Raw genomic sequence first — 17,547 nt, 5'->3', positions numbered from 1 at the left:
AGAGTTTGCTCAAAGTCATGTCCTTTGAGTTGATGATGCCATCCAACCATCTCATCCTCTGTCGTCCCCTCCTCCTCCTGCCCTCAATCTTTCCCACCATCAGGGTCTTTTCCGATGAATCGGCTCTTCACACCAGGTGGCCAAAATACTGGAGCTTCAGCCTCAGCATCAGTCCTTCCAATGAATATTCAGGGTTGATTTTAATTATCTATTGCTGCATATAACAAACCACTCCACAATTTAACGACTTAAGGAAACAGTCACCATTTAGCCTCTGATGCTGTAGGTCAGCACTTGGTGCTGGGCTCAGTTGGACAATCCCTCCTCTGGGCTTGCCTTGACTCTCACAGATGCCCATGGGCAGGGGGCCGACTAGTGGGCCTTACTCACATACAGGCAGCTGGCAGCTGGTAGCCAAGGCACTCCTCCTTGCAGCCTCTCCTGCAGGCTGTCTCAGGCTCCTTAGTAAACCTCAGGGCTCTCAGCCACCATCGAAGCTCACTGATGCTTTCCAAGCCTTGGGCACTGCTTGTGTAACACTGGGCACAGCATGTCATCTGGCCATGCCCACATTTAAGCAGTGGAAAAGCAGACTCAACATTTTCCCCCTTGATTTACTTATTTTTAATTGAGGGATAATCACGGTATTGTGTTGGTCTCTGCCATATGTCAACATGTATTGGCCACAGGTACACATCTGTCCCCTCCCTCTTGAGCCTCCCTCCCACCTCCCATTCCATCCCACCCCTCTAGGTTGTCACAGAGCCTCTGTTTGAGTTCCCCGAGTCATGCAGCACGTTCCCAGTGACTCTCTGTTTTACATGTTAGTGTATATGTGTCCATGCAAATCTCTCCATTCATCCCACCCTCTCCTTCCCCGCCCTGTGTCCACAAGCCTGTTCTCTTTGTCTGTCTCCATTGCTGTACCATAACAGATTCACCAGACCATCTTTTTAATTCCATATATATGCATTAATATTCAATATTTGTTTTTCTCTTTCTGACTTACTGCACTCTGTATAATAGACTCCACCTTTTTTTAAATGGGAGTTACTGCCAAATATGATGTCTAATTTTTTTCAATCTACCACACTGTTTTCCTAAATTCATCATTTCTTTGTTTTCCTTCAAGAATTAACCACATTCATATGACTGTATCTTCAAGTCATATACAGTCCAGCTGTGCATATTTTAGGGAACTTGCTAATGGGATCATATTCTGTGTATTCTCCAATTTGTTTTCCAATGCCATTTATTCTGTGACTTGCTTTGCAGTATTGTTCAGGAGAATGGTACATGTGGTATGCAGCTCCGGCTCTTTTATTTTCATTGCTATATAGTATCCCATCATATAATGTAACACAATTACTTAAGTACTCTCCTACCAATGAATATTTAGATGGTTCCCAGTTTTTGCTACTGTGAACATCTCTGACATACCTCCTGATGCTTCTAGAGAAGTACTTGTCTATATTGGATATGGGTATATGCCTAGGAGAGGATGGCAAAACTTGAAAGCTCCCCCAGTCTGGATGTCTGTGTGTCTGTTTGCTACAGGCCAGTGAAGTACCTGGATGAAGCCATCTGTGCCGTGGCTCCGGTCCAGGCCTTACCTGGCATGGTAGGTTCTTCAGGCCCCTCATTCTTCTTTAAGTGAATGTATTCATTATTCCTTCCAAAAAATCTCTGCTGAAGGCTTGTTGTGTGCTGGGCTTTGGGCACAGATTGGGAGGAGAAAGCATCTGCCCTCGTGGAGCTCACAGTTCAGTGGGGAAGACAGGTGAGCCCCGGCAGGCAGGTTCTTTACCACTGCTGCCGGCAGCTCCACAGGAGCAGACACACACTTTCCTGCTGCCGCCTGAACGGCTCTAGCTGGATCCAGAGGCTGGGTGCCCAAGGGTGAATAAATTCTCCATTTGTTTTTTATTTCTAGCTGCTTTTCTTATTTCGCAATGGGATGAGTGACAGACTGGAGAAGTCCCCACTCACCATCTCTTTGCTCCCCAGGTGCTGACCTTTTCCAGAGACGGCTCTGTGTTCCTCATGAACGTGGCCAAGTCGCAGATCATCTGCTCCTTTGCTCCCCCCAGATCCTACTCCCTGGCGGCCCCCTGGAACCCAGTGTTTGTCGTGTCTTTACACCACCCGTGTTTCCTGCTCCGAGGTACGGAGGGGGACCGTGAGGGCTGCCGCCCAGACCTGTGGCCTACTGACCACCTCCAACCCTCTCAGTCCTTGCGTAAAGCACAGGGTGACCCCATCCAGTCTCCTCCCCACTCCTCATCCCGGCGCCCACAGGCCAGGACACTGCCACTCAGTCCTCACTGGCACTTAGATAAAATGCCGGGCAAGCCTCCCATCTGGACTCCTGCTCCTCCAGATCAAGTGAGGCCCTCTTAGCCCAACCCCAGTGATCCAGTCTTTGTAAGCTGAGAGCAGCCCCCTCACACCCACCCTGACCGCAAGGTGCATGGAAAAGGTAATCACTGTAACAGAACAGCATGGTCCTGTTTCATCCCAGGAGACCATCCAGATGAAATTGGATCTGCCAGCAAAGCTGAGGACATCCCAAATTCTATTTTCTATTTTAATTTTGAGGACTACCCACTCCTAGAAAACTTCTCAAGAAACTGCACCATTCCTCAAGCTAGCATATTGGACCACCCAACATTTGCCCAGGCACTGCCCCTGGAGGAGAGATGCGAGAAATTCTTCCAAAAGAGGTAAAGTTCTGGGTCTCTGCACCTGGGGTGGTCCCTGGACCATGGAATAAGTGGTTTCCTTGATCATAAGATCCTTTTCGGCATTTAAATCCCATTCAGATTGGAAGAAAAGGAGTAGTGAATTCAGACTGGTAGAAAAGAAAGGCTGCAATTTGGTGTTTTCTTCCTGTCAAGGCTGTCTTTTCTTGTTGCTTTTTCTTTTCTTTCTTTTTTTTTTACGATTATCAGACATGGTCATCTAAGACAGGGGTTGGCAAACTACAGCCAAATTTGGCCCAGTGCCTGTTTTTGTGAATAGAGTTTGACTGGAAGACACCACGCCCACTGCTTTATGTCCCATCTGCTTATGTGAGAGTTACAGAGGAGCTGAGCAGCTGCAGCAGAGACGCTGTGACCCTCACAGCCTGAATCACGTCCTAGCTGGCCTTGTAGGGAAAGTGTTCGCCAGCCCCTTGTCTGAGCCCCCTTTCCTTTCTCCATGATCCATGTAAACAATTACGTGATACACCTCTCCTCTTTCCCCGTCTGTAACCCCCAGCCCCAAGGGGACTCTGCTTGTGTTCCTTCCTGCTATGCTGCTGAGGCTAAGTCGCTTCAGTCGTGTCCAACCCTGTGCAACCCCATAGACGGCAGCCCACCAGGCTCCGCCATCCCTGGGATTCTCCAGGCAAGAACACTGGAGTGGGTTGCCATTTCCTTCTCCAATCCATGAAAGTGAAAAGTGAAAGTGAAGTCGCTCAGTCGTGTCTGACTCTTAGCGACCCAATGGACTGCAGCCTACCAGGCTCCTCCGTCTGTGGGATTTTCCAGGCAAGAGTACTGGAGTGGGTTGCCATTGCCTTCTCCGCCTTCCTGCTATAAAAGCATCATTAATGGTATTCAGTCCATCCTGAGAAAGCAGGGGTCTCTTTTTTAAAAATTTCATTGATTTACTTATTTATTTTTGGCTGCACTGGGTCTTCATTGCTGCATGCGGGACTTTCTCTAGTTGCGCTGTGAGGGCTTCTCATTGCAGTGGATTCCCTCGTTGTGGAGCAGGGGCTCTAAGCGCATGAGCTTCAGTAGTTGCGGTCCCAGGCTCTAGAGTGAGTGCTTAGTAGTTGAGGCCCACGGGCTTAGTTGCTCTGAGGCATGTGGAATCTCCCCGGACCAGGGATCAAATCTATGTCCCCTGCATTGGCAGGCAGATTTGTAACCACTGGATCACCAGGGAAGTCCAGTTGGGGTCTCTTCTAATCCATCCACAACATTATATTGGATAATGAAGCATGTGTGATGTTTTTTCTTTGTTTTTTTCCTATTTGCAACTTTTCTACCCAACATATGAATGTTTGTGGAAAATTTCAAACAATGGCTTTAAAAAAAAAAGTCAAGAGAATGAGGTCAGGTCATGGCTGTAGTGGGGCCATTCTCCTGGGTTGAGGGTCATGGTGTGGAACTTCCTGGTGCTCTTGCTTGATAAGGCTCAGAGGAGTTGTTTAATGAGCATGTTCCCTTTTCTGTCCTCTCTGTCTAACCCCCTCCTTTCACCAGCCTAGGAAGGGTGTGCCTTCCCACTTCACCCAAAAGCCAACTGACTGCCCTCCCAGTGGGAAGGGACCAGAGGCCAGCGGCTCCAGCTCTGGGCAGCTCACCTCCTGCCTGGCAGCCGAAGACCTGAGCAACTCAGGATGCCTTAGCCCCTGACCATTTCCTCCCTCAGTCGGGGCACAAGTGGACGTTACCACTGAGACATCTGCTTAACTAACCCTGCTTAGCCTGATAAGTTTGCTTCTCATGTAGAGCTACTACCATAACGGAGTAATTACTCACTGAAAAAATGTGACTCATTATTTCTCAGCTTTATGTTGTTGTTCAGTTGCTCAGTGGTGTCTGACTCTTTGCGACCCCATGGACTGCAGCATGCCAGGCTTCCCTGTCCTTCACTGTCTCCCAGAGTTTGCTCCGACTCATGTCCATTGAGTTGGTGATGCCATCCAGCCATCTCATCCTCTGTTGCCCCCTTTACCTCCTGCCCTCAATCTTTCCCAACATCAGATTCTTTTCTAATGAGTCAGCTCTTTGCATCAGGTGGACAAAGTATTGAAGCTTCAGCTTCAGCATCAGTCCTTCCAATGAATATTCAGGGCTGATTTCCTTTAGGATTGACTGGTTGAATCTCCTTTAGTCCGAGGAACTCTCCAGAGTCTTCTCCAGCACCATAGTTCCAAAGCATCGATTCTTCAGTGCTCAGTCTTCTAAGCTTTATATATATACACTTATAGAAATTTGGGAAACAGGACAATAAAGAAAAGTTAATTTCTTTATTAAATAATGCATCACTAGATTTCCTTAAGATTTTATCATTAGCATTTCTACTATGTTGAGATCATGTTCACTTTTTTCATCTGGCTTTATGTCACTCCAGAATACAACTTAATGACTTTTTAATTTTAAGAAAAACTTCCTTATTGCTCTGCTTTTTAATGTCTATGTTCATAAATTTCCATGGGAGGGGTGTCTATAATATCCTTACCCACTCCCCCATGGCTGGGTCTGCTCTCTTAAGAAGGCAGTCCCTTCTGCCCTGACCCCCTCCAGTCTCCAGAGACCCATCCTGGCCCCCATCGGGTATAGAAGGGCTTCCTCTATCTCCCCTTCCCAACGGTGTCTCTTCCCTTATCAACACATCTTAGCTCATAGGTCCCACATCCTAGCCCCTCCCCGGGAGGGACTGCAGAAGTGGGGTGGGGTGGAAGGGCCTGCCTCCCAGGGAACCTTCTGCTGGGAAGTGGGCCGGAGTCAGCAGGGCTGACCAGGTTAGGGGCTGGGGGCCCAGGTGCAGGGCTCAGGGCTGAACAATTAGTGGGAGCTTGGGGAAGGGAAAAGTTTAGGGAGGTGCTCCCTGGGTCCAAGGACCCAGCAGAAGCTGGGAGGCGTTGCATGGTGTGGCTGGGGCAGCTCAGCTTGAAGGGATGATTACTTGGGCCTGATCACAGGATTCAATCATTTCCCTCGAGGTCCCAGAGATAAATTAGGAAACACTGATTTAGACAAGGCATTTCCTGTTCCCTGGTGGCTCAGACAGTAAAGAATCTGCCTGCAGTGCAGGAGACCCAGGTTCGATCCCTGGGTCGGGAAGGTCCCCTGGAGAAGGGAATGGCAAACCCACTCCAGTACCCTTGCCTGAAAAATCCCATGGACAGAGGAGCCTGACAGGCTACATCCGTAGGGTCGCAAAGAGTCAGACACGACTGAGCTGTTTCCACTTTCCTTGTTCTACTTGCTCTGAGGTCTGATATCTGGGGCTTTTCCAAAGAGTATCCTCCCTCCAATACTTTATTATGTTAAATAGACCTCAGTTTTGAAAAAAAGTCAGTAAGCATCTATATTCCCACAACCTAGATTCTGTCATTAACATTTTATTCTTTGTTTCTTGCACATAAATATGTCCGAGGATTTTAATCATTTTTTTGGTCTCTGTTTACTCCTTGTGACTGAAACAGTTTCACTTGGCCCTAAAACTAGGTGAAACTTGAAGGCAATGGATTTATGGGGCAATAGATTCAGAGTTCAAACTTAAGATACTCTGTCCAAAGTGTTTTTGCAAAACCTGCACTTGGGACTTTTATAAATAGCCACTGTGAAACTGAAGCACGCCTTTTGGACTTGGCAAGAAGGCCAGTTAGCACCAGTGCACCACCCCAACCCTGCCACAGGCCTGGCTTCTGTTCCCATCCGTCCTGGGCCTCCAGGGCACCATTCCTTCTGGTTCCACTCCCTGATGTCAAGTCCGCCGTCTTGGCTGGGTCAGACTTTTGATCACAAGACAGAAATTATAGGACATAGGACGCTGCCAGAAACCCACCCCTCACCCCTGTTTCTTCCCTCCATGCCCCTTTATTCCCTGTAGCCAAGCAGAAGGTGGGCTTCTGGGCTGACCCAACAGTCCCACATCTGCAAGGCACACAGTCCCTTGGCGAGGGATTGGGCAGATCCCGTGTGGACACCAGATGACATTTCCCTTGAGGGTGGAGGAAGAATACACCCACTGCCCGGTCTTTATTACCCCTAGGAGGGAAATCATGGGCCCGTCCTAACCTTCCTTTGCCTCTCTTTTATTATTATTAATTGATTAACTAATATATTTATTTTACTTTGGCTGTGCTGGGTCTTTGTTGCTCTACTCAGGCTTTCTTTAGTTGTAGCAAGTAGGGGCTTCTCTCCAGCTGCGGTGCAAGGGTTCCAGGGCACACAGGCTTCAGCAGCTGAGGCACACTGAGGCACACGGGCTTTAGCTGCCCCACGGCATGTGGAATCTTCCCAGATGAGGAATTGAACCCGTGTCCCCTGCATTGGCAGGCAAACTCTTAACTACTGCACCACCAGGGAAGTTCTGCTTTTCTCGAGAAACAGAGGAACGAACCTCTGGAAAATGATTTATAGACCCATAGACCCCACATGTGCACGCTGTAAGGCTACTGGAATTCAGAGGTCTTGCCTGAGGCCTTACAGATGTTCCATCTGCTCTCCCACTTTGCAGATGGACAGCCCATCTTTTTGGAAGTTGGATGCACACACATTGCTTCAAAACAATAGACTTCAGTCATATTTGTTATGCCATCATGGAGAAGGAAAACTCTTTCTTTGCTGATGGTGGAGGGAGGGTGTCTGGAACACCAGAGAGGCTGTCCCCGGGGACAGTCTGTACCTAGCCTCAGGGGGCAGGCATCCTCCCAGGTCCCTCCTCATTGCTGAGCGCCGCACTCAGCCAAAGGCAAGGGCACTGGTGCCACGAGAGCCACCCGCCCAGCTTCCACGTGCTTCCCACACCTCTGAGGTGCCCTTGGTGGATAAACTTGCCTCCCACTTCCCAAAGCACCCAGGACCTTGGCTGCCCTCTCACCCAGGTCACCCCCACCCCCACACCCTATCTCCCTCCTGATTCAGAGAAAGTGGTGTCCTGCTCATACCCACGGCTATCTCCTTCCCCAGGCACCCAGACCTTCTTGTCCATCGGGTCGGTGACCTCTTCCCTCCATTGTCTTAGTCACAGGCATGTGTCCCCACTGCATTCCCAAGTTAGGAAATAAGCCAGCGCCTTCCCAGTTCTGAGCCGCCTTATTCCTCCTCTGCCCAGAGCCTGGTTCCCTGTGACTACACCCCACTCCTGAGCCCTCTTCCCCCATCTGCGCCCCAGCCCACTGCAGCCTCCACCACGGGAGTCACTCTGGCCCCATTTCCCAGCCATTATCCTCCCACAGTCATTTTTGTGAGTTTTTCCTAGTATTTCTGTGGGATAAATTGGAGGTGGGCTTTCAGAATTACGGGGGAGGTATGTCTGAAAGGGCAGATTCACCCTGCATCCTTACCCCCTCCCCAGACTGGCCAAGAAATGAGGGACAAAACTGATAGTTCGTAACTATTTTAATTTGGAAATTAAGGAGGCTGAGCATCTTTATGTTATATCTATTCTATGTTTCTCTGTCTCCTTCTGCAAATTGACTTGGCTCTTTCTCATGGGTGAGTTCTTTTTTTTTCTCCATTTATTTTTATTAGTTGGAGGCTAATTACTTTACAGTATTGTAGTGGTTTTTGCCATACATTGACATGAATCAGCCATGGATTTACATGTGTTCCCCATCCCGATCCCCCCTCCTGCCTCCGTCCCCATCCCTTCCCTCTGGGTCTTCCCAGTGCACCAGCCCTGAGCACTTGTCTCATGCATCCAGCCTGGGCTGGTGATCTGTTTCACCCTTGATAGTATACTTGTTTCAGTGCTATTCTCTCAGAACATCCCACCCTCGCCTTCTCCCACAGAGTCTAAAAGTCTGTTCTGTACATCTGTGTCTCTTTTTCTGTTTTGCATATAGGGTTATCGTTACCATCTTTTAAAATTCCATATATATGCGTTAGTATACAGTATTGGTCTTTATCTTTTTTTAAATTTTTCATTTATTTTTATTAGTTGGAGGCTAATTACTTTACAATATTGTAGTGGTTTTTGCCATACATTGACATGAATCAGCCATGGATTTACATGTGTTCCCCATCCTGAACCCCCCTCCCACCTCCCTCCCTGGTCTTTATCTTTCTGGCTTATTTCACTCTGTATAATGGGCTCCAGTTTCAAATGAATTCTTTTTAATGGCTGAGTAATATTCCATTGTGTTTTTGTACCATAGCTTCCTTATCCATTTGTCTGCTGATGGGCATCTAGGTTGCTTCCATGTCCTGGCTATTATAAACTGTGCTGCGATGAACATTGGGGTGCACATGTCTCTTTCAGATCTGGTTTCCTCGGTGTGTATGCCCAGGAGTGGGATTGCTGGGTCATATGGCAGTTCTATTTCCAGTTTTTTAAGAAATCTCCACACTGTTCTCCATAGTGGCTGTACTAGTTTGCATTCCCACCAACAGTGTTAAGAGGGTTCCCTTTTCTCCACACCTCATGGGTGAGTTCTTTTTAATTTATTTACGTATATGGCTGTGCCAGGTCTTAGCTGTGACACATGGGATCTGATTCTCTGACCAGGGAACGAACACGGGCCCCCTGCACTTGTTGTGGGAATTCCTAGCCACTGACCACCAAGGAAGTCCTCATTTTCTTTTGATTTTAAAGAGTTCTTTATTAATGTGTTGTAAATCATTTTGCCTGATTTGTCTTTGGTTAGGAGTAATTTTGGTTGCCTTTTTAGCCAAATGGAAGTTGTGCAGTGGGATGTTCTCACCCCCTCCCTCAGGCTTTGCCGAGGGGCGGGATGTAACTGAATCACTGTGCTGTCCAGCAGGATTTCACACAACATTGTAAATCAGCTATTCTTCAATTTTAAAAAAATGAAAAGAATTAACCTCTCCTGAGCACCTGCTGTGTACCAGGCACTCTGCCAAGTACTTTGAGGCTCATCTTGTTTCTTACTATGGTTAACTTTATCCCCACAGTACAGCCAGGAAGCTAAGGCTGACAGGGGTCAAGTCGCCTGTCCAGGGTCACCAGCTTCTAAGGGAAGGAGCTGGGTTTGCACATGAGCTGTGAGGGGCCAAGGCCTGCACACCCTCTGCCTGGCCCCTGCCCACCGACCCCCACACACACCCCACACACGGGGACTGGAAACTCCAAGGGTCGTCAATAGGAAAAGAGAAAGAGGCAGATCTGAGTGTTGCCAGGAAGCAACTGCCAGGATACATTTTCAGTGAAAAAGGCAGAGAGTGTGTTGCACTCTTCCATTTAAGTTTAAAATGAGAGATGATATGCATGTCTGTACTTGTATGTCTGAACGGTTTTCAAGGATTTACAAGGAGCCGTTCATTACAGTTTCTTCGGGAACAGAAAATGAGGGTCTGAGGTAAGAAGGAGGTTTACTTTTAATTGTATACTCACTTTTGTATCCTTTGATTTTTTTTTTTTAAAGCAAAAGCATAGGTTACTTACATTAAAAAAAAAAATGCTTTAATGCTCTGAGTACCAGACATCTCCGTGTGGCTGTCCCACTGGCAGAGCTGCAAAACAAACCCAAAGCTGTGGTCCTTGTCTTTCCCCCAGAAGTGTCCCTCCTCCCATTTGCTCTGAGCTTTTAAACACTGTCCGCTCACTCAGGCACCCGAGGTGGAAACCTGGCCGCAGCCGCACCCCCTCCCCAGAAGGAAGCCCACCTCTCTCCTGCCTGCTCCCCGTGGCCAGCTCTGCATGCAGCCTGAAGGGTGACCCTGGGCTTCTCTGGTTCTGCCACACTGACTGTGCACTTAATTTTTTTTTTTAAGACTCAACTCAAAAATCTTATCCTCTGGGAGCACTCCCCAGGCAGGAAGTGCTCTTCTCTACAGTTTTCTTCTATTTTCTTCACCTTAAATGCCTCCTGTTACAAGTGTTCTTTTCCTCTTTTCACCTCACTAAACTGGGCTTCCCAGGTGGCGCTAGTGGTAAAGAATCTGCCTGCCAATGCAGGAGACAGCAAGAGACAAGAGTTTGATCCCTGGATCAGGAAGATCCCCTGGAGTAGGAAATGGCAACCCATTCCAATATTCTTGCCTGGGAAATTCCATGGACAGAGGAGCCTGGCAGCCTACAGCCCATGGGGTCGCAAAGAGTCGGACATGACTTAGTGACTGATCACCTCACTAAACTGTGGTGGGGGAGAGGGCAGCTGTTTTAGTCACTTTGATCTTTCCAACACTTCCCCCAGTGCTGGTCACTAGTAATGTGCTCAAGAAATGTTACTAGTGGCATTCGGATGTATTTAACGTTGGTCCTGCAAATAGACTTTTAGTTCATAAATTCACCTTCCATCACTCCTATTATTCCTTCTGCAAAGCCGATTCAGGAACCTTCTGTGCACCAGGCTGAGTCCTGAGAACACAGACAGGAAGCAGATGTGTCATTTGGGGAGTTTCTCATCAGCCCAGGGTGATCAGGGTCTGCCCTGGGGACCTAGGAGCCCGGGGTGGGGGGTGGGGAATAGGGAGTGGTGGGGACGCAGTACAAAGCAGCTTCCTCTCATCAACTGCCTGTCCCACAGTATTCAGAACCTGGCGAAGAGCAAGGTGAAAGAGGAAGAGCACTGGACCCGGCTTCGGAGGTATTCCTTGCTTCTCCAAAAAGAGGACCTTAAGAAGTGATCGGGCTGCAGCCCTAGGCTCTGAAGAGGTTGGCAGCAGGCAGGCTTTGCCCTGGAACGCTCTGAGGTCAAGAGACACGACAAAGGGCTGCAGCTCAGTAGGCCTCAGGGGCCTGGCTTGCAGTCTGGGACCTCTGCAAGCCAGCAAGGGGAAAGACATGATTTGGGGGTGGGGTGGGGGCCTTCAACCTGTAAGCCACTGGTCAGAATGCTTAGGAGGGCGGATGTCACCTAAATAAACAGCGATATTGTTTCCAGACTCTAAAGCGGCTGTGGTGTGTATCCTTCGTTCCCACTCAGTCCAGACCCCCAGCAGGGCCCAGGCAATGAGGTCAGCGAGAGTCCCAGGCCTGGTGAGGATGGTTCGCCTCATAGGCCCACAAGGAGAGCAGGAGCCACTCTTCTCAAGTAAGCAAGACACCCAGTCCGCCCGGCTCTGTGTGGCCCCCTTTGCTCTTGGCCCACTTGTTTGCCGTCTCTTCGCGGTTTCATAACCTTTGTGGACTCACTCTGGAGAGGATGAGGCTCAGAGTGGTTGACTGACTACCTGAGGTCACACAGGTGTGAGAGGCACAGTGGGGGCAGGCAGGAATTGTCTTCCTCTGTCTGCTGCCTGGGAACCCTAGAGGAGACTGGGGGTGCTGGGGGCCTAGGAGGGAGGCGCAGAGGTGCCTTATTCTGTTCTGGAAACTGCCCTTCCCGGGAAAACTGGGTGGAGTCAGTCCCCTGCCGCTCAAAGCTTACGCCTGCCTCTCTGAGGACACCATGTGGTGCCTTTGAGAACTGCAGGTGGTTAGTGCACCCCAGCCTCTCCCAAGACCACCCACCAAGGCTGAATGCTTGCATGGTTTGTGACCATACCTAGACAGCATATTAAAAAGCAGAGACGTTACTTTGCCAACACAGGTCCATCTAGTCAAAGCTATGGTTTTTCCAGTGGTCATGTATGGATGTGAGAGTTAGACCACAAAGAAAGCTGAGCGCCAAAGAATCGATGCTTTTGAACTATGGTGTTGGAGAAGACTTCTTAAGAGTCCCTTGGACTGCAAGGAGATCCAACCAGTCCATCTTTAAAGGAAATCAGTCCTGAATGTTCATTGGAAGGACTGATGCTGAAACTGAAACTCCAATACTTTGGCCACCTGATGTGAAGAACTGACTCATTTGAAAAGACCCTGATGCTAGGAAAGTTTGAAGGTGGGAGGAGAAGGGGACAACAGGGATGAAATGGTTGGATGGCATCACTGACTCAATGGACATGAGTTTGAGTAAACTCCAGGACTTGGTGATGGACAGGGAGGCCTGGTGTGCTGTAGTCCATGGGGTCTCAAAGAGTCAGACACAACTAAACAACTGAACTGAACTGTTTCTGTGTCGCCATCCACCTTCTCCCCTGAGTCATACACAGTCTTTGTTGGCTTGACACCTCCCTCATGGCGCTGATACTGACTAGTTGAATGCCCCCTGGATAAAGAGATCCCCACCTGAGACACTCTGCCCCTCGCCGTCCTCATCATGAGAATGAAAACACAGCAGGAAAAAAAAAATAAAAACAAAATGCTCTACAGTATCCTTTTCCTCTACACAGTAGGCATGGTGGCTGGCAGGTCCCTCTGAGATGAGGAAGGAAAATTTAGGATGATCATCTTGGCTTTACACGCCATCTAAATGTGATGGGGAACTGACATTTACAGTGCATCTACCGGGGTCTCTGTATTTTAGATAAAAGCCTTACATCACTTTGTAAAATGTAAGTATGATTATCCCCTTCTAACAAAGAGGGAAATTGAGACTGTAGTCAAGACTTGGAACAGCCTTATCAAATCCTGGTGGACTTTTTCCATAGCAAAAGTCAGAAACCCAACTAAAACTAACTTCAGCAACAAGGAGAATTTGTTGGTTCATGGAGTATAAAAGTCTAGACATATTGCTTTCCATGTGGTTGGCCCTAGGTCAAGTTGTTTATTTTTGTTTTGTTTTGTTTTAGTATCTATTTTTCTTTATTTACTTATTTGGCTACACCAGGTCTTAGTTTCAGCATGTAGGAACTAGTTCCCTGACCAGAGATTGAACCTGGGTCCCCTGCATTGGGAGCATAGAGTCTTAGCTACTGGATCACCAGGGAAGTCCCCACCCCCCAGTTTTGATTCCCTTTTTTAGGTAGGCCCTTCTGCTTGGGTGGCAAAATGACCACTAACAGCACCCACGGTGACTGTCCCTTTCTCAGTGGTTCCAGCAAAGTCCCAAGCCTGCTCCTCACTGGCCTGTATGTGGTCACGTCCCTGAACCACTCACTGTGATGACCGTTTAGACCTGCACACGTGCCCGTCCCTAGAGGGGCATGGAGGTCACGGCCACCCAAACTAAGGAAGGGAGAGCTGTCTGGAGAATAGAAAATGACAAAAAAAAAAAAAAAGAAAGAAAATGACAGGCCACAAGGGACAAGAGTAGGAGGGGTGCTGAGCAGGCCAAGACAAGGGAGGTGCCCTGTCCACCCTTTCCAAAGTCACATGCGGCCAACACCAGGTACCTCCTCACTTCCTAGTGTGGGTGGGGAGAGCAATGGGGGGTTGGGGCATTCACAGGGAACCTTACATGCTGGATCCACAGAGGGATAAGGGAGAGGGAACCAGGGCCGGCAAAGGACCAGAAGGTGGGCAGAAAAGGCTCAGGTGGCACTAGGCTGGGGAATCCAGGGCTCTAGCCTCACCCCCCATGGAGCTGGTGCACTCCTGGGGCTGTGCCAGTGGCCCCCCAAAAGGTCCCTGGCCTCTGGGAGACAGGGCCCCTGAGAAGCACCAAGAACATTAGGTTTTCTCGGGGAACATTAGGATGCGGCTGAGTGTCCAGAGCACAGAGTTTAGGAGGCACTCACCCTCGGGGTTGTGCAAAGCAGGGTCTGTACCTGGGTGGGGAAGGGGTGGAGGGGGAGAGTGGACAAAGTGGCCCTGGTCTCACCCTGGGATAATCGGGGCCTTGCAGTTAGGGCTGGCTTCCCTCCTGAGCCCTGGGCCAGCCTGGTTCTCCAGGCGGGGGTGTTTCAGAATCCTGAGAATCCTGGGGCATCCACGTGTCCCACCCCTCAGATGGGGTTCACCCCTCAAATGTTCATTTAGCATAGCATGGCCCTCCACCAGGTGCACCACCCACTCACCCAAGTTTGAACCCAGCTTTCCAGCCCGGATCCTGGGATAGTCTGCCCTCTGCTGATACAGATAACTCCTGACCACCAGCCCTCCTCTCCAGCCCTGGGTTCATCTGGTGACCCATGTGGTGTGTCTTTGAATCAATGTCTTCAATGTCAACTGATCCACTTAGCTGCCCCTCCTGAAAACACTGACCTGTCCAGCATCAGCATCTACAAAATACAGCTGTCTCATGGGAGCAATACATGTGGTCAACAGGCAGCGGCAGGTTCCTGCCGGTGATGCCACTGGTGGGCTACGTGCTTTAGGAGCTTTATTTCACATGCCTCAACACACATACATACTACTTGCTTGACAGACTACAGCAAAGACCAGATCTGTTAAGTACCACTCACCAATGTTGCCACACAATAAACAGGTAAACATTGTTGTTGTTTAGTCGCTCAGTGACTGTGTTTGACTTTTTGAGACCCCATGGACTGTACCAGGCTCCTCTGTCCATGGGGATTCTCCAGGCAAAGATACTGGAGTAGGTTGCCATTTCCTTCTCCAGGGGATTTTCCCAGCTCAGGGATCAAACCCATGTCTCTTGCATCTCCTGTGTTGGCTGGTGGATTCTTTATCACTGCACCACCTGGGAAGCCCCAATCAGGTATACTAGCTTTGTGAAAATTTCCTTGTTCTTTTTCTATGCTCCAGTGTCCTCATCTGTAAAATAGCTACAGGTGCCCCACCACGTGCCCACCTCACCTGTGGATCTGAGGCTAAAATGACTTGAAATTAGTTGTTGAATTTATTTTTTTAAACATTTTATTTTTAAGCAATATATAAAAATAGCATTCTCCTTTAACCTTTGACCGTTCCTCAGGGCATGTGGAATTCTATCTAGGTTGCTGACCCCGGATGGAACCCGCATTGGAAGCCGGGAGTCTTAACCATTGGACAACCAGGGAAGCCCCCAGTTGGTCAATTTAAAGCCTTAAACACAGACCCGGCTCGTCTGGTTGCTCCGTTATGTGTGTTTCTACAACATGACGGTTCTGACCCCTGGGGCTGCGAAGGAGGCCAGCGGCGACCAGAGCCGGGCAGGATCCGCCGCTGATGCCATCCTCCGCCCCCCACCCCCCTTCCAGCAGGCCTGCGCCCAGCCCGCTCCGGACCAGCCCCCCCACGGTGAGGGGACGCGGCACCCAGCACCCTCTGTCCCTGCTCAGCTGTCGCAAAGGCGATGCGCCCGCGGGGAAGCACACCGGCCCTGGAGTCACACCTGGGCCCCAGTCTCAACGCGGCCCCTGATCTTCCTGTCTCAACTTCCCATCCTCCACACGGCCCCGCTAACGGCTTAGCAGAGAACTGACAGCGCGCCCTCACCCAGGGCTCACCTACCTGGGCGCCGCTCTCGACCCTCCTCCCGATAGGTGCGAGCGGGGCCGGCCCAGGAAGCGGGTGGGGCTGCGGGAGGGGTGGGAGGCGCCCCTTCCCATCTCCAGCCCTCTTATTAGCGGGGACGTGTTAATGGAAATTCACACCCAGGTGCTAATAAACAGTGGGCCGCTCCAGGACTCGGAGAGCGAGGGGAGGCGCACCCCAGGGGAGGGGGCTGGCCGATGAGCCCCACTTATCTATGAAAAGACTTGCTAATAACTTTAATTCCCCGTCCTAAACCACGGGGCCTTTACCATGCAAATAGATTTTTCTAAACTGGGAAGGGTCCTGGAGAAGACTTCCCGCTCAGCTCCCTAGGGCCCTGGGAGGGGAGAGAGAGTTGGGGGCGGAGGCGCGGGAAGGGGGAGGATCAGTGAAGGTGTGAGGTCCCGCCCCCTGCGGGGCCTCGGCTTTTGGATCCCACTCTCTATAACCAAATGCTGGCCAGGGTGCGCCAGGACTCCTGAATTACACAGTGACCTCCACCCCACTCTGAGTTACTGCCCCTCCTGGCCTGGGCCAGAGCATTGGGAATGATCTCTGAAGTGGTTTCAAAACAAATAAAAATCAACCTATAAATAGATAAACCGTGCTACACCCATGCAATGGAATATTACTGAGCAATAAATATAAATGAAGTACTGATACACGAGAAAATATGATGCTTTCATTCATATGAAAGTCCAGAATAGGCAAATCTGTGAGCTCGAAGAAACATATGAGGGGGCTGGGGTGGAGAATAGGGGGATGGAGTAACAGGGAATCACTGCTAAATGGTTACAAGGTCTCTTCTGAGGGGTAGTAAAAATGACCCAAAATAAGACAGTGGTGATGGTTACCTAACTATGAATATACTAAAACCATTGAATTATGTACTTGAATGCATTTCATGGTATAAATTATATCTCAATAAAGGTCTTTTAAAAAATGCCAAGGTCAGTATTTCAAAGATGCTTGAGGGGGTCAGAGGGGAAGAACTGAGCATCCATAGATGGCTGAGGAGACCCCTTCCCCCCTCCCCAACCCCCAGGCTTGACTGCTTACCAGACCGTCTGAATGAACCCAGGTTTCCCCTTCCCCCATACAGCACTTCCCTAATCTGAATCCAAGCCTAGCTCCAGGTCAGCTCTGCAGATCTGGATACTACCGATGGACCTCTTATCTTGCCTGAGCCAGGCCTCTGGGAGGTCACAGCTATTTAAACTTGGAACTGACCCACCTGTGTTATTTTATGTCCCTAAACAACGTGGGAGCGAAACCAAAGTGAAGGGAGATGGGAGAATCCCAGGGTCCAGGCCCTGATGCTCCAGCACAAGGGCCACTGGACTTGGGACACATGAAGTGAGCCCTTGGAGCGGGTGTCCTGTCAGGCCCCAGAAAGAATGGAGCAGGCAAAACCCAAGGAGGCCCGAGAGCTCGGATTCTGGAAGCCATACTTGGGCGTGAGTGCCGATCCTTGGTTTATCCTTCTACAGAATAATTACTCAGGAATAAAATGCGTAAAGACCCGGTGCACAGTATGTATGCACTAATGGAAACGCATTTTCTACAGAGATACTTGGTTTTATCCAGGTTCAAAGAAAGGGTGGACAGACTCAGCTTGTGCCGCTTTCTCAAATGAAGCCCCGCTCCCTTCAGGCGGGCCCATCGGGAATAAGG

General features: G+C 49.6%; 1 protein-coding gene across 6 annotated transcripts in view; it reads left to right on the top strand.

Annotated features, from left to right (window-relative positions):
• Positions 1-11,583, top strand: part of WDR93 (WD repeat domain 93) — a 45,964-nt gene extending 34,381 nt beyond the window's left edge. For 4 of the 6 annotated variants that reach the window (XM_020909347.2, XM_020909348.2, XM_070478346.1 and 1 more), the window contains 4 exons: positions 1,558-1,621; positions 2,008-2,164; positions 2,522-2,723; positions 11,219-11,583. In XM_020909347.2, coding sequence (XP_020765006.2) covers positions 1,558-1,621; positions 2,008-2,164; positions 2,522-2,723; positions 11,219-11,318 — 523 coding nt within the window. In that variant the 3' untranslated portion in view covers positions 11,319-11,583. Of the gene's footprint in view, positions 1-1,557; positions 1,622-2,007; positions 2,165-2,521; positions 2,724-11,218 lie in introns of those variants that run through there. The other 2 variants (XM_020909351.2, XM_070478348.1) reach the window with 2 other exon arrangements.
• Positions 11,584-17,547: the final 5,964 nt, after the last annotated feature.

The sequence above is a fragment of the Odocoileus virginianus genome, chromosome 16 (genome assembly GCF_023699985.2).
Source record: "Odocoileus virginianus isolate 20LAN1187 ecotype Illinois chromosome 16, Ovbor_1.2, whole genome shotgun sequence".
In the NCBI taxonomy this organism is placed as follows: domain Eukaryota; kingdom Metazoa; phylum Chordata; class Mammalia; order Artiodactyla; family Cervidae; genus Odocoileus; species Odocoileus virginianus.
Note: the sequence above shows the minus strand (reverse complement) of the source record. Positions and strands in the feature narration are given on the sequence as shown.